We start from the raw sequence: 24,387 nt of genomic DNA, 5'->3' as shown, positions 1-24,387 counted from the left end.
TTGCAGGCAGTCTCTTACTGATAAAGCAATTCAATATGAGTTTGCGAACCCCAGGGGCTGGAGTATGTCTCCCCCCAAGTTGCTGTGATCAGCTTGGGGGTGGCAACACTGCATTTTGGGGAGAAGGCTTTTCTGGCATGTGTGGCCAGCTCTCTTCTGGCAAGCAACAGGCAGAGGCGGTTGTTTTCAGCTTCACTACTGCCCAAACCACCACAGATACGTGGCAAACATATGCGCACCCATCCTGCAATGAATTCTCTGCCTGTTTTGTAAGTGCACCCCTGGCTCACCATGCACAGGCTGCCAGAAACCAAAACACAAGGATCTAGATCTTGCCAATGACAAGCACTCCACAAGACTTCAGCAGTAGCAGAAGGGGATCTGCTCCACCACCCTGACATCTCCTAAGCAGGAGTCCCAGAAGCAACACTTACCCTGACAGAGTTGTCCTGGCTGGAAGTGGCCAATGTATACTCATTGTCAGGATGCCAATCCAGACCGTGGATTTTAGAGAGATGAGCTGCCAAGTACTCTACTGCAGTGCTGGGTTTCTGCAAGAAGAGATGTTGTCCTTCTCAGCACAGGACTCCTAAAATTTGGTCTGTTTTTTTTTTTTGTTTGTTTGTTTTTTTTTTTTTTGTCATAATGAGAGACACTTTAACTAGGGCAAAAGGTAGAACACCCTCCTGCTGGGGAAGGGCAAATAGCTCAGCCAAAGTAGTTGAAGGAAAGGTCCTGTGAAGCTGTGACAAATTCCAGTCAAGTGCAGCCCCGAACCATACTTTACACTCAGCAAAACAGTTAAGTACTATGAGATCAAAATGTTAATGGGCACAACTCCTGGGGAAGGTGGCTACCTACATGTTCTCTTCAGGCTTGTGAGCTCCCAATTCTCTCTAGTCTAAATCGACCCGCAAGAGAGATTTGGGATAAAGCAGTACATTTTTCTTGGTATTTATCCGTGACCAGAGGGATGTCTGTATCAGTAGGTGGGAATATGCACAGGATGCTCAAGGGACCCTCAACTCACCCTTTTGTCCCATATTCGGACATCCCCATCGTGGCTTGTTGCTAAACAGTTGGCATTTTTCTTGTTCCATTTCACCTGGGAAGCTCCAGCTGTAGCACAAACAGAGCAGGTCAAAAAAAGCAATTAAAAAAAAAAAAGGGCCCAACAGACCCTTGAACTGGGCGTAGAGCTGCTCTTTTTAGCACAGGAAAGGCAGTTCAGAGGAAAGATATCCCAGAAGCCAGCATGAAGGATGTCATGAAAATGCCTAACTCCCGATCCCTCAGCTTAGTGTTCGTGTCCAGAAGACCTCAAAGCAAGAGTGTCCCAGTTACATGCTTAGAGATCTCCGTTGTGATTTCTAGCCATAGGCCGTACCTGATTAAAATACTCAGGTCCACTAACGCGGATGGAGCAACTTTAAACCAGGACATTCCTGCAGACAAGAACAGCAGGTTCATCATCCCTCTCCCAAATCCCTTCTGTTTTCCTTCAAATTGCCACCAGGTGCTCAAGGCTTGATTCATTTGCCTCCCCAACACCGTCTATACTATCCGATGCTATACAGGGAACCAGTGTTATCGATCTATTATTAAAATACAGGTGTAGGAGAAGGCTGCAGTGCAGGTGAACCTCGTGTCTGGCCAGCTGGAGGTCGACTCACTGGGTGGATCAGAAGGACCAACTGTCAAAATACACCACAGAAGTCAAAGACATCAAGGGGATTGTAAAGAAACTGGATGATGGTCCAGATGTGACTATATGATATCACAAGGGACTCAGTCAAGGGCCTAAAATCAGAAGCTGGTTGGTTATTTCTAATAAGAAGCAAAACACAGCTTCAGTTGATGTGGATTGTTCAGATATTCAAAGATAAATGTGTTCTGTTCATCTTTATTCTGCCAGTATTTTCAAAACATTTTAAGCTATCAGAAAGGTGAGGCCCATGAGAAAGCTAAACAGATCTCAGCCTTCTGCTGTTCCCCACCTTCACTACCCACCTCCCGCTGCACAGTGAGCGGATTCATCCTGACAAGCTGGCAAAAAGCTAGTCCAGGGAAAAAAAATAAATCTGCATATAGGCTGCCAGTTGATTGATTTGATCCACTCACTGTAGGGTACACCAATGTCTGGACCAGCACTAAACAGAATAGGGCATGGGAGGAGGGAAGCTTTCTGGGCACCTAGCTGCGGGGCTGGCTCAGCTGACCCGTGAAACCTCAGCCCAGGCACCAGAACCCAATGCTGCTTCTGATTCAGTAAGGTTTTTGCATCGCTGTGATAGAGAGGTTTGCTGGCTGGGAGGGAAGGGGGAGCCACTGCAGATGTGAAGCCTAAGGAGATCTAAGCGGCAGAGCACGAGAGAGACACATTACAAGGATTGCTGTGATACTGGGGACAGTAACTCAGGAAGAGGACGTTCTGCCTATCACCCATACTTCGCCCAGTTCCAACACACAGCCGGTGAGGACTGACACGCAGCACCTGCCAGCAGGCGGTATTACAGGCGGCTGGACAGTCGCACTGCCAACAGCCATGACAAGCGCCTTTCCGGAGCAAGCACAGCCCAAAGAGAGCACCTTCACGTCACGGCTGCAGCTGCCCGCACGCTGAAGGTGCCCCAGGGAAACAGATACAGCCGGTTAATGTACCCAGTAAGGGGGCAGGCTGGCAGTCGGCAGCGTCCAACACCACTGCCTGGGGTGCGATTTAGTTTCTCAGCTGATTCAAACATAAAAGGACACGGAGAAATTGCAGACAGACAACACAGGACAAGAGGTGCAAGAGGGGGGTTTAGCAGGGAAGAAGCTACTCGTGTCTAGAAGGCATGAATGCCACATGACTGGCCACTGATTTTAGGACAGAAAGTCCAAGCACCACCATGGCCCTTCATGCCCGGGAACCTCCAAGAGCTCCACATCCCTTCTGCATTCTGTTCCTCTAAAAGGAGCTGTGACATGCAGCCTCTCAGGCTGCTACTATACGGGACAATCACGCGCGGTGGCACTTCTGTACTCTGCCATGTTCAGCCTCAGAGCATGAAGGGAGGGAGGAATAACAGCAGGGGCATACGACACTAAACGTAAGCATTAAACAAGCCTGTATCACACACACGCCACACTTACCGACTGCAGAGAGGGAGACTGTAGGCTTCCTGGTGTCTCTGAAACAAAACATGGCTAATGTGAGTACTCACGGCATAGCCCAGCAGGTCCAGCCTCCCCAGTGAGCTCCTTGCTATTCCAGGACTAATTTTATTGCTGCCTCTTGGGAGCTAACGTGCCTTCCGCTTACCAAAATACACAACATTAAATGGAATAAAGAAAGAGGTGACCAGCTGGAGGACAACAGCCATCCTGTCTTGCCAGTACACACAACAGTAAGTTTAGGATGTAGGACAGAGTTGGAGGAGACTAGAGGGAAGAGAAACATGTACAAAGTGTGGCATGTTGCAACTGGGCAGGCGAGGAAACCAGGCTCACAAATTGTTGCTGCAGGAAGCAACAAAACAGCCCTTCCCAGGAGGATTAAAAGGAACAAACAGAGCTGTGGAAAAACTCGGCAAAAGCCACTGATGTGTTTGTCAAGCCTTTGCAGACCCTGATTCAAGGCAGATGGAGCAGTGACTTCAGAGCAAAGACTTCATGTCTAGCATATAACAACAGAATTAGTAGGAAATAAGCCCAGCTGTGTGCAGACTCTATAGACCAAATTCTGCAGTGGTAGAAGCCAGTGTAGCACCATGACAACTCTTAGCAGCCAGGACATAGATCAAGGCAGTAATTTGCTCCTTGACCTTGCTCCTCAGGAATTCACCTGCCCTTTCATGAAAAATGCCAGTGAAAATAAGTAATACTGTCTTCATCATTTTGTGTTTGCTGAAAAGCAAAACATTTTCTGGAATGGACTGCACCTCTCTAAGAATTTCTGCCTAATCAAAAAAGTTATTTTGTATGAAAAATTAAGCGGGGATTTTCCTTACTGCAGGGCTACCTCCCTAGGGTGCCGTCAGAGACAGATGCTTCAGAAGGATGTTCGTTTGCTGGAGGCCAGCAGCCCCAGAACCTCACTGCCCCAGCAAGCTCAGAGCCCTTACTAGCACAAGTGGGATGTAGAGGTTACTCGGAGACTGCCTAAGCGAGCATTTCTGGTTGAGTGATACACATGGACACAAAACAACGGAAGGGCACAATAGAGTTAAAGCAGGGCTTCCGATAACAACCTTCAGAGAACTCTATTTTTTACTTGGCCCTAAGATAGTATCACAGGAAAACACAACCAGCAGTTATTGTCTCTCTATGTCTTTTAATTACACATTAATAATATATTGCCATTCTCAAGCACCATTTAACCAAGGATCTAAGTGCTTCATAGGAGCTAAACAAGCCTCAGGGTAGCCTGGTGCAGCAGGGTTATATAATTATCCTCCTATTATAAGTGAGCAAGAGAGGCAGAGAGGAACAAAGTGACTTGCCGGGGGTCATAAAGAGTCGCTGTACAGCCAGCAAGAGAACCCAGCAGTCCCAGCTCCTTGCGTCTCAGGTGCAAAACGTGCGGTTGTAATACTGGTGGGTTTGGAAAGATCTGTTACCCTGAAATTACTCATGATAGAAAGCACCAGGAATCAAGGGAAGGCACGAACAGGAAAAGGTTCCTGGCTACCACTGCCAGTCTTCCGACCACTGAGGGAGAGCCAGCAACAATCACTGAATTTAGTGGAAAACGGCTGCAGGATGAAATGGTGCTTGTGCACTCAGCTACAAAAAAACCCAACAGGTTGAGGAACACCCTTGGGTTCCAGGAAAAGCTCCGGAGGAAAGATCTGAAGTGGGTGGGGAGTGCAGGCAGTCGGTATTTTCTCCAATCAGGAGCACGACCATGGCTTAACTGTACCACTCTACTGCCCTTCCTTGACTCTGAACTGGCTCAAAAGTGGGCAACAGAAGTCATCTTTGAGATTATGGGAAGCAGACGAAGCCCCTGCAAGCACAGCTGAAAAGCAGCGCCCATCAGTGCATGCTTTGCCTTGCAAGCTGCTAATTATGGAAAGGAGTCCAATGATTTCCCTGTAGTGCAGAAACATACTGATTCTTACTTGATGTCCCAGATGTAGATGTACGTGTCAACAGAACTGGTGACCAGCAGGTCTGGCTCAAACACTGCCCAGTCCAAGTCGCTGCAAATACAAAATCATAATAGGTCAGCAAAGAAAAGTGCACACAGTTTGCATCAGCTTCTCACAAGCCTGCAGCAGTACATTTCTCCAACAAATTCATGGCCACTTTATGACACCAATTGAAACTGTTTGGGTAAAAAGCAAGATCTTAGTAATTTCTCTAAGTAAATTCCAAGAAGCAACAAAATGCTTCTAAGTAATTTCCAGTGAAGCATCCTCCTAGACCTGAACTTTACAGCTATTGCATGTGTGCTCTTTCCTCCACAGGAAAAGGGACACCATCTCAGCGAGCTCCCAGTTACCACACATTCTTGGCATCAACCCCTCACTCTGGTATGCCTTCCTGTTGGGCTCACCAAGCACACCTGGGACACAAACAGCCTCCAGTGAGCCCAGACTACTGCCATTTCAAGGGCTGCGATTACTTTCCACAGTCAGAAGCTGGAGTGAAAACAGTGCTTCACCTGCATTTCCAGCCCAGCACTAAAGTGCGCCCCTAGAACCAGAGGTAGAAATCTCCCCTGCACCACTGTAACTTGCTGTGAACTTGATCTTTGGGATTACCTGCTTTAATTAAGCTGCTACCACACAGAAACACAGCTGGGATTCCATTTACTAAACATGCTGCTGTCTGCTTTCCAGAGGATGGCTGCTGTTCATTACAAGGACAGCAGCCTAAGGCAATGACACTGGATCCATCAAAGGCTAATCTGATATACTGGGGGGAGCCATGAGAGGGTGAGCGGCTTCACACCTGACATCGTAGTCTCCAAATGGGAAGGCAGGACGGAGGGGCAGGCAGTACATTCCAGAGAAGTAAGTAAAAACAAGCTCCACCTTCTATGAAACAACCCATGGTTTTCCACCCAGCAGTGCACAGCATCGCTTGCTCCTCACCTGATCACACGTGTGTGTCCTTGCAGCGATGTGCAAACTTCACCATTACCTTCCTTCCACTTATACAGGTCAACTCGCTGATTGCTCTGAAATTAGATGGAAGAAAGGAGACAGTCTCAGGCAAACAAGGTAGGACATCCTATCCATGTGTCAGGACCAGGTTCCCTTCTCTTTGAACAAGCTCGGTTACCAATGAGTCACACAGTGATTAGCAAAGTCCTTCCCCAAAGCAGGAGGGCAAAGATGAACCTACAGGCTGCAAGGACTCTGAAAAGCTTACACTTTAATTGCACCCACTTAAAAATGGAGATAAACAAGAATGGGAGAAAAAAAAAAGTCACATTGCAAAATGTTTCCACGAAATGATGTTCTCAGAGGTTTATTTTCTAACAACATGCTGTAACTGCAGGCAACAGGCAGCCAAATTCTCTCTGCAGGAATACCCTGCCAGTCTGTTCAGATTCACAACTGGAGTTTTCAGTGAGGGGGATGATGGATCACCACCCGTCCCTCCTCAACTCTCCCTCTATTCCCTTCTGGGATAATCGGGGCTATTGCCAAACACGAACAATACAGTCTAATGGCTTCAAGGTCACCTCCTCAAGGGTACCTTGGTCCTTGCCAACCCAGGAAAAAAAGCCTTAAGTGCTTATCACTAACTGTAAACCACAGGAGCAAACCAGATGAATCAATGACAACATTATTTAGGGCTTCTTCGCTCATTCCAGGAATAAATCTTCCCCCAAATGCAGCCACACACAGTTACTTGAAACTAGTTACTGTGCTTTAAGTTCATATTCTGCCTCAAGCAAGGTTTACTTCAGCCAACTCTAATCTTTCTGGGGCAGGAATTGCCTTTTTGGGTGCATATATTGCACCAGGCACAGTGCGTTTTGGGCCATGACTGGAAATTCATGCTGATTTTGCAAACAGAGAAATAATGTGACTTCAAAAGTTGATCTTTGTTAGCCCCTTGTTTTCAAACTTACAGGTAGATGAGGGAAAAGATCATAGAAAAAAGACTTACTGCATATTTTTTGTGATGGGTTTTTGTGGTGGTGTTTTTAGGTTGTTTTTTGTTTTACCCCAAAGCTGCTCAATATGAATTCGAATTTGCAGATAGATAAAACACTCCAGCCTCCCCTGAAATGGAAGGTCTCCTCCCAGCTGAGCAATAATATATGGCATTTCTCTAACAGCTCACAGCAGGGCTGCACAAGAGCTCGAGGCAAGGAAAACTCCTTGCATGTTTCTCATTGACAGAAGGATTTAAGGGTGTAGAGTGAAATTACCCAAGGGGATTTGTCCAGGACTCCAGAGTTGATGCTACAAGATAAGGATCACCAGAAGTTTCTCAGACTCTTAGTGGGGCATCTCACGTGGAAAGCATTGCCTGTAGCACCAGGTGTGGGAGAATGACAGCTCCTCCCAGCATTATTTTCTTAAAAAATGTGCTTCTTGTGATAAGTATCAGTATACACTTCCAACAATTTCATCACCCTCTTGTTCAAGCATTTGTGACTACACAACAGTGGTAAGAAGGATCTAGGATGCAACACAATGGCATTTCTGAAACAGCAGCTTAGGAGTCCTCAGGAATGTGCTTGAGCCAGAAGGCAGACACAGCCAAGCACAGCAAGAGAACATGTTTCAGCTCTTCTGGAAAGAAGCTAAAAAAAAAATAAGAATCCCTTATCCAAACACAAGGACAGACTTCCCCTCTGCCTGCACCACTTCCAATTAACGGCACTGCAAACCAGGTGAAGCTGTTGGCAAACAGGATGGTAGTAGCCTTTTACACTCCCTTTCCATCCACAGGGATGCAGGGGGATAGGACCCTCAGGGCTGTCTACAACGCTTGCATGGTATACCCGAACATACGATGACCTCAATAGTGGACTCACAGGCAACTGACAGCCAGCTTGAGTCCAGAATTATCAAATCATCTTCACAGTGCTGAATCAAAGCCCGATTTAGCCTTCCCAATGCATCTTTGCCCCTTTAGGTGTGGCCCTCAAACACACCCACACTGCCTCCAGACCTGACCTGGGACACACAGACCTCAGCATACGCTGTAAATCTGCTTTCCACTTCTAAACAAGACAGGCTAAATTCTAGTCCTAGCACAGGACTGTACTGCATCAGCTCCAAAATGCCAGCCAACTGTGAGAGGGCTGGAAAGGTGTTTCTGACCCAAACAGGAAAAGCTGCCTGATCTCATCTTGGGAGTTTCCCACCTGATGTGCGCCAGCATCTCAGCATCTTCATTTATAAATGGGAGCAGCAAGGTTTAATGGCAGCTACACCTCGTTTCAGTCTGGAACAAGCTGCTCTGAGCGGACACAGGAACCCATCAAGAGACAGGAGCGCTCAGGTGGGCACAGCTCCCCTTTGCAGCAGGGTCCTGCTCAGATCAGCATTAACCGATCACTGGGTATCGCCTTCCGAGTCCATCTGAAAAGAAGCTTTCCTGCTCTACTTGTGGCCTGCACAGCACATTTCCTTATTTGGTTTTGATTTTCACAGACTGTATGCAGAAGTGGGACTGAAGGACATCTTTTTGCAAGTTTTTACTAACTCCCTACTCAGAAGCAGACAGCTGCTGAAAGCACCTTTAAGATGTCAGTCATGGACCAGAGCTGGGAGGAGACAGGCTGGGGAATGTCAGAGAGCAAACAAGCAAAGGCTCCTAACCAACAACACCGGTCCAATTTTAAGACTGCTTTTAATTTCAATCATAGCTAGTCCAGGAAGCAAAAGGAAGAAAAATCCCAGGAAACCACCTTCAACTAAGTATTTTCTCAATAAAACATAGATGCAACCTCTCCACCCCCAGCTATTCCACAACTGTCAGGCTATAAAAGCAGATTCAACACGGCAGCAAAGGCACCTCGCCATGAGAACAGTCTGCGCCCAGCTGGTGCCGGTTGCAGCAGCGCTGGGGTTGATGGCTAAGACTGCCACTAGCAGAAGCTCAGGGCTCTGGGTGAACAAGCTACAGAGTGCGATAGACCGAGTAAAGATCAGAGTTAAAAACTGCACTCAAGTCTCTGATGGCCACTACTGCTTCTTCAGACCAGCCTATTTACTTCTCCACATACTAAGAGCTCCTCGCTGACTCGGTCCCTGCCCATCTGCAAACCTAGATCGTTACAGCGGTGAGCCAGTATTGACTTGTGCTATTTACAGACTGCCTGGTGCACCACATCCCACCAGGAAGGCAGAGAGGTGAAAGCAAAACAGCACAGAGCAAGAAATTCAATAAATGCGCATATCGCATAACAGAATGGAAGTCAGAAAGAGAGCACTTTCCCCCTTTCTTCCAGAAAATGACCGTTTGGATGCCCGATTTATTTGGCAAGCTGTTTTATAGAAGACAAGCAAGCAAAACCAGATTCAGCACTGACCGACCAACAACTGAGAAACATCAAGCCATGTATCTCACAGGCAGCAAATCAGAGTTAGGCCTTGCTCTTGCAACGTGACTTGCAGGGACATGCCTGTGCCAGCTCCATACGGCCTTTCAAGTCTGCAGAAGTCCACCCATGAAAGACCAGGGAAGACGATGAGCTACGGCTTTTAAATGAGTGAACTTACCGAAGCTGCAAAGTAGTACGCATAGCTGTCGTGTGGGTTCCACTGCACTGCCCCGATGTCCCACTTGCTCTGTCGGGAGATCTTTCGATGACCCTCATTTGGTGCATCCAGGTTGACTATGTAGAGGAAACGGCGGCTGTAAGACACACAGATAAAAAGCAGCTGTATCACACGGGACTGATCTCAAAACCCCAAGCTCACACGGAGCTCACAGCCTTGTAGCTAGAGGGCAAAAGAGAAGCATTCGACCAGACAGATGAAAATACCATTCCTGAACACGCTACATTTGAACAAATACTTCAAAAAAAGGGCTACACTGAAAAGACACACTGAAATTAGACAAGATTCACAAATGTAATGGGCAGCTCAGACCACAGAAAACCCCAGGAAAACTAGGATACAAAAGGAAGCACTGGGGAATGGTGCAAACACATCCAAATACGCTTTGCTGGCCTAACGCTGCAGCAGCAGAGCCGAGGTAGCTCTGGGAGCGCAACGCAACAGCTTCACAGGAGCCAGCTTCAGTCTGGAGAGGTTGCTCTGAGCAAGAGGAGTTAATGAGCCTTGACAAACATAAGATGATTCTACGTGGCTGCGTCTTTCCACACCACCCTGTTTGGGGGGCTTGGTTCCGCAGACAGTACAAGTTCACCTGCACAGAGCTAGCTCAGCTGCAGCAGCTTATTAACGTGGGTGGACACAGCACTGCACTCATCTGGTTATATTACTTACCTGAGCTAACCCTGTATGCTGCAGAGATGTATTTGCACAATGCTAAACCTGAGCTCGAACATCCTGCTGGATGTGGCCAACTCCCCACAAAGCTAGGCAAGGTATCATTCCCTCCACAGCGTGATTCATCTTACAAGCAAGATAAACCGCCCAGAAATAATTGTGAGCCAGCTGAACTCTAATGGAAGACCAGCACCAAAACATATTGAACCATATATAATTAACCACACCAGCATCACATATGTCAGCTGCGCGGCAAGCACACAGCTGCTCCAAGCACTATGACTTTTCCCGAGAAGGAACATAAAGAAGATCTTTGCTGCCTTTCCAGACCAAAGTCCTCAGGGCTCCCTACTCTGAAAAGTGAAGATGCTGAGCCCTCTGAGGCTCTCACACAGCTTTTAAAGAAAGGAGACAAATCCCGAAGGACTGCTGAGCACGCAGGAGAAGCTTGAAAAGCAGAGGGCCACAGGCCAAACATGGAATTGCAGACAGGCTGTCCCCAGCTTGCTGTCGGCCCAAATAAGCAAGCTGTGAAACTGGGCAAGTGTAAGGAGGAAGAGGCATCAAGTTAGACCCAAACCAGCTGCTGAGGCGGTTATTCCTGCGCAGGGCTGCCGGACTAAAGGGTTTACATGCAGGCCTCTGAGTTGTATCAAAGGACCCATTTCCTCTAAAACTGACCAAAAGTCAGCCACACCCACACAATCCTGAATTTGAAGTGAACATCCTAATTGGTGTGGTAATTGTGTCACTGACGGTGGGAGGGGAATAGCTGTTAGTACTGAAAGGCAGCAGCTGGGCAGGCAACTGCTGAGCCGTTTGAAGACTTGCCCTGGAGGTGGCTACACAATGCCAAACCCTCCCGGGAGCTCTGGCAGCTTGGAGTCTATGGCACCTACTGTTCTTGTCAAGTATTATCCCCCACTGAACCAGCAGAGGAGCAAGTCAGAGAGCTTGGCTCCTCTGCCCAAGTACACCATGGGAATATTTGGGGCAAATTTTGTCTTAAGAAAATGATTTTATCTATATTTCAAGCAGAATCCAAACAGTACTTCATGATGCTCCACCTCCCACGAGTGGATTTGGGAAAGCATGTGTCAGGAAAGCCACGACAGTATTTTATTGTGCTGCTGTTGCTGCCTTTCCACTCTGTATCCCGCTGGAAATGCGACCCAGAATCCTTTTCATCAAGCTTTGAACAGAATTCAGCTGCACCTTTCTGAAACAATACATCAGCCCTTCAATCGAGGTCAGCCTGAAGGTTGCTGATTTGGCTTGTGGAAATGACTGTCATACATTTCTAATGGGGACTGTCACACTCACCCCGAGAGTACTGCATGCTGTCCCAGGCAATCCACTGACATCGCAGTTGCCTGTTAAAGAGAAAACAGAGAACAAAACTAAATTATACCTGTCAGGTCAGCTTATCAGTCAAACACACAGCTTTGGGGAGGAGTTCAGGAAAACCTGCTAGCTCATCTTCAAGGTATAAACTGCTACGATAAGAGTCAAGGCTGATATCTGTCAGGGATGGCAGAAGTAACGTCCCATTAAAGAAGCACAGACGGATGACGGGGTGTAGCAGTTGATTTTGGGATGCAGGATAGCGCACAGAACACATCTTTGTTAGAGTAAACTGAAGACAAGACCTGGCAGACATCATTACAAGCACTGAGACTGTGCTCCCTTCTCCCCACTATGGCAATCACAGCTGCAGCCTTTCAATCAGCAATCTCTAATAATCCGTATTAATCAGCCTCTGCTCCTGCTCAGGAGCTTTCTCAGTCTCTCTTCCATTGCAGGGCCAGATTTAATTATATATGTACTGGGAGATAGAAGTGCAACCATTTGTGTATGGCTGGTCTCCAAAAATGAGAGATGGCTAAGAGGCATCAGAATTTACTTTGGCATTGCTTGTAAAGCCACCTAAAAGATAACTTAAATGCCATAAGAAGAAAAAAAAGACTGTTTGAACACTGCCTCCCCCTCTTTTAATTCAGAATGGAATCGGCCGATCATCTCATTTAACTGCCAAGAGAATAAAGGAAAATTTTACTTGGAAAGCTGAACAGTTCGGCCCATAAACATAGATATGACTTCAATGCAGTTTTTAGCATTCACAGTACAAAATCAGAATATGCCCCATATTCTTCAAACTGTTGTCATCTTCAAAGCTCCCTCTCTGAAGGCTCGGGATGTCTCTGTCACTGTTTGGTATTCTGCTAAGTACTCTCAGCGTGGATGTAACAAGACTTCAAGATGTCCCACAGCTACTACTTGTAAGCATCACTAAAACAAGACAGACAATATGGCAATCCCACTCTGTTTCAATCAGATTTGACAGGATAATAACCATCACAAAAAAATAGTTTTTTCAACCAGACCCCCATCCTCTGCTTGCAAGTACCCCAACTAAGGGAAAAACAGCATCACAGGCTCATTCTTCACTAGAGACCAAGAGTCCACATGGCAAAGAGCTACAAATGCTTCTGGAGTTTCAGCGGGAGTCCGCAGTAAACCGCAGGCCTACATCTATACCCCAACCAAGCCAAGTTGCACCATTCCTGTTCCAGGAAAAAACTGCTTTCATTGTTTTTTTTTTTTTTTTTTTGCTAGGTAGCAAATCAAATCTTCTGGCAAGGTTTTCCTAGTCCTAAAACTAATGCTGTAAATAAGAAGCTCTAAAAATGATAAAGAAGCTCTCTAAATGGTAAAGAAATAATTCCACCTTCCTAGATTTCACAGCACCTTGCAAAACAACAAAGCGGGAAGCGGGTTACCAAATTTATAAAAAAAGCAAGCAGGAGAAGGAAGTTTTCCCAGATGATACACATTTCACTTCTGAGGAATTAAAATGAGGATCATTAAAGCCATCACTGGAACCAGAACTTTCTCATGTGATGAAGAGCTAGTCATCCAACTATTTCATGCAGCTGTGGCCATCTTTCCTCAAGGCAGAAAAAAACCCTGTCAATTCAAAATGACTGATAATTTCATATACGAGTTTATTTTTTCTGGTGTTGGCACCAGGATCTCATAAATCCTTACAAATAGTTTTTAACAATGAACATTGGTGAACTGTTTTTCCAGGCACCAAAAACCATAAAATGTAACGAACAGTTAGAATAAAGTAAAAAGCTTCATGTGCCAGGCTGCTACGCTGGTGGGTCGCAACTGAAGTTGTTTTATGGCAATAAACAGTTCCCTACAATACTACAGTCTTATCTAGGCAACAGGGAAAAAACCCAAACAGCTGTGATTTAACGTGCTTGGTATATCGATGTATCAGTCTTCACAGCACAACCTTCCAGAAGGGGGGAGTTGAAACTGAACAAACCAACCTGAAAGCAGTTTTTATCCTAAAACAACAATCAGGATAGCTAGAATTGCTGTTTATGAGTAACAATTATGTGAATAAGCACAGTAGGAGTACTGCACGTTTGAAAACCAGCTCTGAGCCCACAGCCCAGGCAGCATCTTTGGAGACTTAAAACGTCTACTTTGGCATTTCACTTGATTTCTACTAGGCAAGCCAAGGAAAACACCCTTTCATGTCTGAAATTACATTAGTTTTGAATCTAGCTTCATTCTTTCCACCTGAAAGGCAACAGACCCACCTAATTTGCCAGGGCTATACTGGTTTTCAAGAGCTGCAAGCTCTTAGCAAGAACGACTAGTTCCCTGCATAGCTAACTTCCCATCGACATGCTGAGTTGCTACAAATGGTACTATTTCACCATTGGATGTGGTTCGCTTTACTCTCCTTTTGATAGCGTGGACAGCCTGAAAAGAGCCTGTGGGTCACACCTGAATCAGAAGAGTACAGAGATTACCACCTCTGTCAGCTTGTGCAGAAAGATGGTGCTTGTAGGCAATAACAGCCCCAAACTACCCAGAGATTTTCCGATGTGTTACAGGCTGTGTGCTGTAGTTTTCATACAACACGGTCTGGCACGGTGAACAAAGACAACTGCAGTGCTCGCAGACATGTATGGGCTATAAATGCAACAGCTGCCCACTCTTTGACTCTTGTTTCCATTTAAGTGGGTTTTGGGGTAGGGATTTTGGAGAGAGCGTGGCCTACAGGCAGAGCTCAAGCCTGGTACAGGATGATTACAGCCAAGATGTTCCAATTTCTCAAGCCTGGGTTTCCCATCTGCAAAAACAATCATGCAGACTCCTAAAAAAAGCTTCAACACAAGCATATGACTTTAGCTTGAAGCAGTAGTCTAGCAGCCCCAGACGCTGAAGCTCTCTGGTTTCATATGAGAGAGCAGGCAGGTCAGAACGGCTCTAGAAAGATCACACCAGAATAAACCGAAGCGACCAAAATACCAGTGGTTAACCTCTCTATTAAGGTATACGCCTGCACAACAGCAAGATTGAAACCAACTGCTGCAGAAGAGGATGGAAACACCTGTTCTCTCCCTTCTCTGCCCCCACACACCAGTCATTATGAATAAGCAATCAAATCACGAGGCCACAGATCTCCTGAGCCAGATGCAGTTTGAATCCGTGATCTAGGAAAACGTACCTTCCTATCTCATTACCGGTTTCCTGAGAGCAAATCTTCACCAGCAGACAAGACTGCTCTAACGTTTCTTCCAGGAGGAAAACACAACCGCTATAAAGCTTTTGAGGTATAAAAGGGAAAAGCTTTGCGAGCTTACAGAGGGCAGGCTGGACTCAACGCCTCTATTGGCAACGGCGACCGCCGGGCTGACACTGCTCCGGCACAAGAGGACAAACTAGATGAGAATGAGTTCGCAGACCCATTTCTTTAATCTTTTCTGGGTTTCCCGCTGAAGTAGTTCATAATTCACTCACCGTATCCAGCTTCCCTAAGCAACTGCTAACGCCTTAAAAAAAAAAACACATTCCTCAGAATAGCTTCTAAGAGAGCACGTAAGCAAACTCTGAGGGGAGTTCTCCTGTAACCAGCAACTTCAAAACCAAAAGCTCACCTTTCTACTATTTATAAAAATAGTCTAACCTGCTTTTCCTGCTAACCGAGCAATACACGACAGTTTATATTGCAGCCGAGAAGTAGGTATAATGCTCTCAGAGGAAAAACAAGGAAAGACGTGTGGGAAGCGTTAACAGCTCCCATTAGGCCTGCCAATATACTAAAAAAAAAAAAAAAAAACTCGAAATCTAATTATGATTAGAAATAAAACGCCTCCTGAATTTCAGGCATTATCTCCGCGCAAAGGGCTCCGAGACCGGCGAAAGGCCCCGCGGGGCCGCCGAACCCGCCCGGGCCGGGCCCTCTTCACGGGAACGGCCGGGCTCATCCGGGGCGGCCCCGGAACGCGGGTCGGAACAGCAACCCCCCCGCCGGTAACAGCCTTTTTCCCCTGCTGCTCCCCCCGACCTGGGCGTCGCGGAACTCCACCACCACATTCTCGCTGCTCCAGCGCGCCGCCATCTTGGGCCGCCCCAGCAACCCCCGACGCCGGCGGGGCGGGGGGAGGAGCCGGCGGCAGTGCGCCTGCGCAGAACAAGCAGCGGGGGGGCGGGCGCGCACCGCGCAGGGGCGGCTGGGAAATGTAGTCCACCCGCCATTACACCCCCGGTGAACCGGAGCCCGCCTCCCGGGGAGCCCGCCGGGCCTCACGAGTGGGAACGACCCACCCGGGCCCGGCGAGCCGGGAGGGGTTCGCTACGGCGGCCTACGGGCTGTTCCTGCCCCGCTGTGTGTGTGTGTGTGTGTGTGTGTGTGAGAAGGGGTCAAGGCCTGTACTCCGTGGGGGCAGCGCCCGCTCCGGGGCAGCGTCGCCTCAGCGACCGGCAGGGCCGCGGCGGTGAGCGCAGGCCCGGGTGGCGGCCGGCAGCAGCGTAGGGGTTAAGGGCGGCGGGCCGGGGGGGGGCCGGGGGCGGGAGCATGCGTGCTGCCGGCCTCTATTGTCTCCGGCGCGGCGCCGAGCACCCAGGCGGCTGGCGGCGGCCGGCAGCGAGGCCCTGCCCGGCGCGGCGCAGCGCAGCGGAGCGGGGCGAACCGCCCCCGCCGCCCCCCGCCGCCCCATGGGCCGCAGCTGATCGTCGCCCGGCTGCCGGCCGAGCACCGGGCAGGGAGAGGAGGCGGGCGGAGCGACCCGGACGGCGTCCATCCCCTCCCCTTTTCCTCCATCCCCTTCCCCCCCCTCCTCCCCCCCCTCCCCCCCCCCCGGAGCCCTCGGCGGCCCCCGCCGGGGGTAACGGCGGCGGCGGACTCGGGGCGCCCTCGCCCCTGCGGGCCCGGCGGGGGGAGGATGCCTGGGGCGGGGATGGGTTTTCGCCCGTAGCTTCCCCCCCCCCCCCCCCTTCCCCGCTTCCTTCCGCCCCCTCTCGCCTCCCGGGGGCGGCGCGGCCCCGTTCCCCGGTGGGGGGCTGTCGCTCGGCTCCCTCCGGCCCCGGCGGCGCCCATATGGGGGGCAAGCAGAGCACGGCGACCCGTTCGCGGGGACCCTTCCCGGGGGTGTCGACGGATGACAGCGCCGTGCCGCCGCCGGGAGGAGGGGGGGGGCCGCCCCCCTTCGGCCATTACCGGGCGGGCGGCGGCGGCGGCGCCATGGGGCTGCGCAGCCGCTCCGTCAGCTCGGTGGCCGGGATGGGTATGGACCCCGCCGCCACCGGCGCCGTCCCCTTCGGGCTGTACGCAGCGGCGGCCCGGGCGGCGGGGGAGGCCGAGCGGGCCCCGGGCGGCGGCGGTGGCGGCGGCGGTCCGGGCTCCGACTCCACGTACGCCCATGGCAACGGTTACCAGGAGACGGGAGGCGGTCACCATAGAGACGGGATGCTGTACCTGGGCGCCAGGGCCTCGCTGGCCGATGCGCTGCCCCTCCACATCGCACCGCGGTGGTTCAGCTCGCACAGCGGTGAGTACCGGGCTCCCCGGAGCCTTCCCCCCCCGCTTTCCTCCATGGCTTCCCTTCCCTCGGTGGGTACCCGGGGGCGGCGGTGGGGATGGTTCGCACAGTAAAGGGGGAGGGGGGGGGCTGCCCCCTCCCCTGGTTGGTCAAGCCCCGTTGTGCCAAGCCTGAAGGAAGAACCCTCATCCCATCCCCAGCGCGGGTGGGTGGGTGGGTGGCTGAGCACCGGGGCCGGCATCTGTGTCAAGGTCAAGGGAGGGAGATGGCTTTCTAGAAGAGAGGTGTTTTGGCTCTGGAACGCAAAGCAGTGGATGTGTCGTTGTCTTCCCTCTCCCCTCGACTTGGGGGAAATCGGTCTGAGGGCGCTGTAGCTCGAGCCCTTGGTTTTGAAGACCGGGCTGAGCTCCTCGTGTCTCTTCTGAAGGTGTTTGAAGGATGCCAGTCAGGTATAGCAGTTCCCATGTCTTAGAAACTGGGAAGGGGGCAGAGGAAGCCTTTGAAAGCGAGGTGTAGGAATTTTTGTCCTTTGTTTCGTCTGATAAAGGGCCAGGGAGAGGCCGAAGCGGGTTTTCTCATTCAAGCCAGCTGGCACCCTCACGGTGCTGGGGAGGAAGCAGAGGAGGAACTGCCTGCCTCTTTAATGGGGCTGGGGAGCCGGCCGGGCTCTCTTGCAGGAAACATGTCAGGCTAAGGGAGGGGGCAGGGTTGCCCCCCATCCTCACCCTCGCAGCCAGACTCTTCCGTGTGTCCTGGAGTCTGGAGAGGAGCTCGGGATGCAAGCAGGGCTGTGTCACTGACCTAGTTTTTGGCTGGGTGCAGGGAGCGAGGTGGGAGGTCCTCGCTTCCCCTCCTGGCTAGAGGGGAAGTCATTTCAGGGATGTCTTCTTGCATTTCCTGGAATAGTCTGGGATTTCTCTCCCACCCGGCCCCCTTGCAAATGCTGTAAGTGTTCTCCTTGCATGATGTGGTCTGGGAATTTCATAATACGCCTTGGGACAATGCCTCATTTTCAGGAAGGCTTGAAACTGAACCAGTGGACGAGAACAAAGTGCCAAATGAGGCTCGCGGGGCCCATTCTCCTACTTCCATTTTGGGATTTTTTCCCCTTTACCCAGTCTCCGGGGGCTGCTTCTCTCAGATCGAAACTGCGTGTCTTGCATTGCATCCTTAGTGACAGAACACCCCGGGCCCGGTTCCTATTGATCCGGATAAGCCGGGCACTCGCAGTCCTCCCTGGCAGATGGAGAGGGCTGGCTGGCATGTGGCGCTGGAGTTGAGGCTGAGCACTTCTGCAAACTTTCTGCCTCTGTGACCTTGCCCACACTGTGCCGCTGCTCTGGTTTTTAAACACAGAAGGAAATGAAGGTGCAGCATCCATCCAGGTATTCCTCAAGCCTCTGTGCGAATGAGTGCCGCGAGGCCTTCGGCTGGTGCTGGAGCGAGGAGGATTTTGTTACAGAAACACCCTGTGGCTAACCTGTACGTAGAGGTGGTCGGTCAGAGGGTATCGGTTACATTAAATTATAGTTCTTAAACTGCAATGCTGAGAGGTGAAAACCTGTTCATAAAAATAAACCAGCTGCAAAATGGAGTAAGCTTTTTCCAGCTGCTCACGCAAGTTAGTGTGAGGCTGCTAAATTAAACGTGGTGCCCTTGGAAAATTGCAGCACGGGCTGCGGGAAGTGCTGCAAGAACTGGGTTTCTCTGGTGCCTCTTTTGGGGCCCTCTGAGAGCGTTTGAGCTGCGCTGAAGTGCGCGCGGGCAGCAGTGAGAGCAGTTCAGTCCATGCTGAAGCCTCTCCTGGCGGTGGTTCTTCCTCGTTGCTAATTAATAGCTAAAGGAGCGGAGGATGCTTAAAAAACATTCTGAAAACTTCTAGGAGCTCATTAAACTTTTGCGTTCTTCCTCTTAACATAAGAGGTTAATGGAGGATTTGGAGACCGAGGGGAAGGGGAAGTAAACCACCTCAAGATTGCTAAAATTCCTGCTAATCTCCCATTGCAGCTGGTTAACCTACAGCAGGGCAGGCAGGAGCTACTCGCTTCTTCCCCCCCTGCTTCCCCATCGACCCGCTCCTCTCGCAGTGCTGAGGCACTCCATTAGCCACTGGAAAGTGCTGAAGCAGCAGCGCTCCAATAAATGGAGAGGAGCTTTGACATTGCTCTGCATGACTGTCCCTGCTCCTTTGGAAGGATGACTGGAGGGTGGGGATGAGGGGACCCGCTGACGCACTGAACTCACTCAGGAGGACGCATGCTTGGGGGTCTTGGGGATCTGCCTGAGTTGCTGTACTGTCGCAAGGAGAGGAGTCCCCCAAACTCTGTGACTAACAGGTCTGGAGGGTGGATGCTTGCCCTGCCTGCCTCTTTCCTCCTGCCTCTGCACAGGCTGGAGACCTGGATGGTGCCAGTCTCGGCACGTGGGGAAGGTTGTGTCCATGGGCTTGTCCTTGGAAGATCCAGGAGTACTTCGGTTTGGGGGAAGAGCTTGGAGCCTCAAAGTGCAACCTGGGCTCTGTGGGGACCTCAGTGGGACAGCGAGGAGCCATGGCTTAACGCTGGTGATAAGGTGCTGTCATTGCAGCAGAGTGTCCGCGATAACGGGAGCACACAGATAGGCTTGGCGCCTTGCTGCTCCCTTTATCTGCGATGCTGATGTTGTGCACCTCTCCGGCTGCTTCATGGCTCATCTGCCCCCATCAGCAGGGACCCCGAGGGGCGAGCTGGGACAGGCTGAGCTCTCTTCTCCCTGGCTGGTGTCGCTCCTTCCCTTCTCTGTGGTCAAAGGCTTGCAGAAGAGCCAGGTGTGCCTGGAGAGGGAGAGAGGAGCACTGCTCTTGGGAAGCCAGCATGGAGCAGGGTTGAGAAGTGGTCCCCAGGACCAGCATATGCTGCAGCACCACTGTAGGGTGCTGTGGGTCACGGTGGTTGGTGAGGAGAGCCCACTGCTGAATTGCTGTCAGGGCACAGGGATGGGAGGAGCAGTACGTACTGATGGCCTCTACCCTTTCCAGGGCCAGGAGAGGAAAGCTGCTGCTGTTAAGGATAGCAAAGCCTAAATGAGTCTTTCAAACAGGGTAGAGGGGGGCTCTGACCTTTGTGGTGGAGCTTGTCCCTTTCTCCAAGGGGACAGCACCTCCCTGGGTAAGTGTATCCTGTTTCCCGACGGGGGTTTTCCCAAGTGTGTCTGCCATTCACACCAGTGATGTAACCGCTCCAGCTCCGCCTGAAACTGCTCTGGGATTTCCCTGTCTGCCCAGGGTTTCTGAGATCAGCTTTTTGGCCTATGCTGGTGGAAGATGACAAAACCTCTTTTGCAACTTTGGAATTTGCTTGTAGCACTTGACCCTGTCCCTGTAGCTTTGTGACCATTAGGTCTTCTCGGCAAAGCCAAGGCTAGTAGGAAGAAGGGAGAAAAAGGAAACGTGTGTGGTTTAATGCTGCATGTCTCCAGCTTTGTGTGGTTCTCTTAGTATTGCTCGTGTTATTCATCTTCATCAGAGGATCTTGGGGAGTTTGTAGAGGCTGTAAGTAGCTTAAAGTTTATCTGGAAATCCCCCTCATCACCCAAAGCCCTTGAGTGTTTGAAGCTCTAATAAATCCATATCTCCCTGTCTGCCGGCTAGCCCAAGGAAATGCCTAGCTCATCCTTCTGTGCGGAGCCATCAGGAATGTCGCAGGCTTTCCGTGCACTGACAAAACCAGCTGTTTGTCCTGGATGCTGGCCGCAGCAAGGTTGGGAGGTCTCCTTTGCCAAGTGAGCTGCTTCATTCTCAGCAGTGCCTTGTCCAGAGCAGGAGGGCCCAGCCTGGGGGAGATGGGTGCCTGGCGCATAGACGGCAACCAGGGTGCTGGGCTGGGTCCTCCTCCAGACAGGGTTAGAACGTCAAACAAGCTGCAAGCGCTCTTTGATCTGGCTCTGGAGTAAGGGATGTGAAATAGGGATTGCTTGTTGGGAGGTGAGCTGAAGGTGTGTGTGAATACTTGCGTTGGGCAGCCCCGGTCTCTGCCCAACTGGGAAGAGGCAGGTCTGTGGTGTACCCTTGCTGTGCTCCAACAGCTTCGAGTCCTGAGCGTTTTCTTACTGGTGCTTGGTGATCCTCACTCCTGAGCTAATCCTGCCATTGCAATCTCTGCAGCAAAACCAGAAGGCTTAATTTTAGCTAGCTAGCCAGCAGGCTGCTGGAGGGAGTCCGCTTTCAGCCCTGACTTTCCTGCCACCAACTTTTCAACATCCAGACATCATATGTGCTTCTCACCCCCCTCTACAGGGGCTAGGTCAGGGCAAGGGCACCCCAAGGTCTGCAGGAACTTGCCATTGTGAATCTATTTTTGCCAGTTGAAATTTCTGAAGGAGACTGTCCTCAAACCATCTTTTTGTGGCTTTGGTGCTGGTGACCGCCTGGCAGCCAGGTCGGGCACCCACAGCGATGCCAAGCCTGCGGATTGTTTGGGAAACGGTGCAGGAATGGTGCTTATGACTCTCTAGGCCAGAGATATTCAGCGGTTGGACTCCCCGGGTCTGGAGGGGTTGCTCTTCCACTTCTGCCTTCTCTGAGCTGCCTGCAGGACAGCATACGCCCGCGGCCGGGGGAAGAGGCAGCAGCTACCTTGGAAAAATGAAGCACTGAATACCAGAAGATGGGAGACTCGAAGGCAGCTTTAATGCATACCAGACCCGCAGCCTGGAGATGAAGTTTAAGTGTGTCAACGTTGGCGTTGTGCGTGAGAAGCCGACGGCGGCGGTTATCTTCGGTCTCCGCAGCGAGAGCTAGTGCAGGCTGTCGCTGCACTGCCTTGCCACTCCGGTGCCCTCTGAAATCTCTCGGCCGCCTTGCCCAGGAGCGAGGCACTAATTGCTGCGCGTGCTAACTGGCTTGGCTGGGCTCGCTCCTCTCTAAACCTGTGCATAAATCAGCGCAGGGGAGCCGGGTGCCCTCTCCCCCCTCCTCAGCACACACGTATGCTCCAGGGATGCTGAAAACGATGCTCTCGTGCTCCCTGGGCTGACCCACTTCCCAGCCAGGATTGTCTTCCCGGCCCGTGACGTAAGTTTATCCCATGTTGGTTTGTTTTGCTGAGATGTTTGTTTCGGTGAGTGGAATAACCGTAAAGGCTTCTCTTATTTATTAATGTGCTATTAGGGCTCCTCTCCTCTCTCTCTCGCTCGTTTGCTGGCCGGAGGATCAATCAGATGCAGACATCTTTGGTGGAGGAGCGGTACCAGGGCTGGCGCCCAGCCAAGGGAGCCGCGGAGAGTCATGGGAAAATGCTGCTAAATGCCGAAAATTAATTTCAAGAGAAACGCAGGGAGGGAGAAAAACCCACTTTGGAGGGGAAGAAAAAAAAAAAGCTTTTTTTCCTCCGATGTAATCTCCCGTGTGACAAATCAGACAGGCAGCAAAGAGCTCTTTGTCTGAATGAATTCCCTCTGCAGGAACCAGTCCTGTGGCACCCTGGCTGGCTGGTGGGCAACCACGAGGCGCGTCTTGTTGCCTCTGCCGCTAGTATGCCGAAAGCCCAGATGTGCTGAATACTTGGGGTTGAGTAAATGTCACCTGGCTTTCTCCTGGTCCCCTTGAAAATTGAAATCATAAGGGCTCGTGAGTGGCTTACACCGAGTGACGCTGTAAAGCAGCAGGCCCTGATGCAGAGCGTTTTACCCACCTGCTCTGGTGTGGCTCTGCATCAAGCTATACAACGAGCCTCTCCCTGTAGAGGCAGACCCATTTCTTTATTTCAGATAGAGCAGGAGTGGTTAAAGTTGGGCCTTAGAGGTCTTGCCAGCACCGGGAAACTTTTGGATGCAGATGAACCCAATGGGAGCTTGAGTCTCCCCCTGGGGATGTTCCCGCTGTCCCTTGCGGGCGCTGCTTGGCCGAATGCTTTTGCTCGGCGTTTTCTGGTGGGAGGCTGTCGGGAGGTGCAGCTGCAGGAAGCTCTGCTGGCCTGGGGCCTCTTCTCGTGCCGCTGCACAGCGTTTCCCGTGGGCAGAGCCCGGCTGCCGGCGGGTTTCCTGCCCTGCTGGACTGCTGGCAGGGGAGGGGAGTCCCTGCTGTGGCGGGGGGGGCAGGGGCTGTTTTTCTCTTGGTGTGGTTTAGCTTTCCAGCCCGCTGCGGGTCCCGCACAGCCTGGGGTTTGAGGAGGGTGATGGGGATGGCTGGGGAGCTGGCAGGCAGGTCCTCGCAGCTGGTCTCTGTGCTGTCGGTGTGGGGCTCGGTGTGATGCTCCCTGCCACGGTCCCCATGCCTGTGCGCTGCGGGATTTGTGCTGCATGTGGCCGGTTGAACTCAAGTGGATGCATCGCTTAGTGCTGGCATTGTCCTTCCCTAAGCCCTGATGGTGGGTCTGTGGGCAGCTGGAGGTTTTTTGGTACAAGGTTTGCCCGCAGGGATGGTGCCTCGCTGTTGGAGAGGCTGCAGTGCATCTCCGAGATGGAGCTGACTCCTCTCTCCCCTCCTTCCCCACGGAGCCGAGCTGCACTGGCCGCTGTCAGCAGCGGGTCAGTCCCTGGGATGACTGGGGTGTCATGCCGCTTGGGAGCGTGCGGGCAATTAACTCAGGAAATTCGTGGCTCTCCACCCCTGCGCACACTTATGCGGCCGTGGGCCTCCCATCAACAGCACCAAAACAAGACCGTGCACCTTGCGCGACAGTCTTGTGGCACTTTGTAGAGGAGCAGAGAGAGAGGTGCAGTGGAAATATTTACCCTTTTGCTAGTTTTAGCAATGCTAGCAGAAATTTCCTGGGGCTGTATATTCCCGGTGAGCGCCCTCGTCTCGTTGAGGCTGTGTCAGGTTATGGCCATGGTTCCCGAGAGACTATCACCTACCAGGCCCAGAAATGGGTCTGGGACGAGCCCTGGTGAGGGGAAACACGGTGGCACAGATGAAGAATTGAACTGAAAGCTGCTCAGAGCTGCTTCCTGGCCCTCGCAGGCAGGACGGCGTGACAACAGCGGGTATTTTTAGAGGCCAGCTGCCTGCAACGCGAGAGAAGGAAAGCAGCAGTCAGGCAGGAGAACTGAGTGATGCTTCCCCTGTCCCTCATCCGTGCCCAGCATTTTGTTGCCTCCTGGACTGGGGCTGCTAGCATGGAGGAGTTTCCATGTCCTTTTTGCCT

At 51.2% G+C, this 24,387-nt stretch overlaps 2 protein-coding genes across 5 annotated transcripts in view; one reads left to right on the top strand and one right to left on the bottom strand.

Moving 5' to 3' along the window:
• WDR59 (WD repeat domain 59) overlaps positions 1–15,851 on the bottom strand; it is a 50,484-nt gene extending 34,633 nt beyond the window's left edge. For all 3 annotated transcript variants that reach the window (XM_082489336.1, XM_082489335.1, XM_082489337.1), the window contains exons 1-8: positions 15,790–15,851; positions 11,739–11,788; positions 9,681–9,816; positions 6,084–6,169; positions 5,106–5,186; positions 3,136–3,173; positions 1,031–1,119; positions 435–551 (exon numbers count right to left, since the gene is read on the bottom strand). In XM_082489336.1, the coding sequence (XP_082345462.1) occupies positions 435–551; positions 1,031–1,119; positions 3,136–3,173; positions 5,106–5,186; positions 6,084–6,169; positions 9,681–9,816; positions 11,739–11,788; positions 15,790–15,843 (651 nt within the window). In that variant the 5' untranslated portion in view covers positions 15,844–15,851. The remainder of the gene's footprint in view (positions 1–434; positions 552–1,030; positions 1,120–3,135; positions 3,174–5,105; positions 5,187–6,083; positions 6,170–9,680; positions 9,817–11,738; positions 11,789–15,789) is intronic.
• A 594-nt stretch (positions 15,852–16,445) lies between these two features.
• Positions 16,446–24,387, top strand: part of ZNRF1 (zinc and ring finger 1) — a 183,776-nt gene continuing 175,834 nt past the window's right edge. For both annotated transcript variants that reach the window (XM_082489442.1, XM_082489441.1), the window contains exon 1: positions 16,446–17,272. In XM_082489442.1, the coding sequence (XP_082345568.1) occupies positions 16,822–17,272 (451 nt within the window). In that variant the 5' untranslated portion in view covers positions 16,446–16,821. The remainder of the gene's footprint in view (positions 17,273–24,387) is intronic.

This window comes from Vanellus vanellus, assembly GCF_965231255.1.
Source record: "Vanellus vanellus genome assembly, chromosome: 12".
Classification (NCBI taxonomy): Eukaryota; Metazoa; Chordata; class Aves; order Charadriiformes; family Charadriidae; genus Vanellus; species Vanellus vanellus.
The sequence above is the reverse complement of the archived record's forward strand: the minus strand, read 5'-3'. Positions and strand labels throughout refer to the sequence as shown.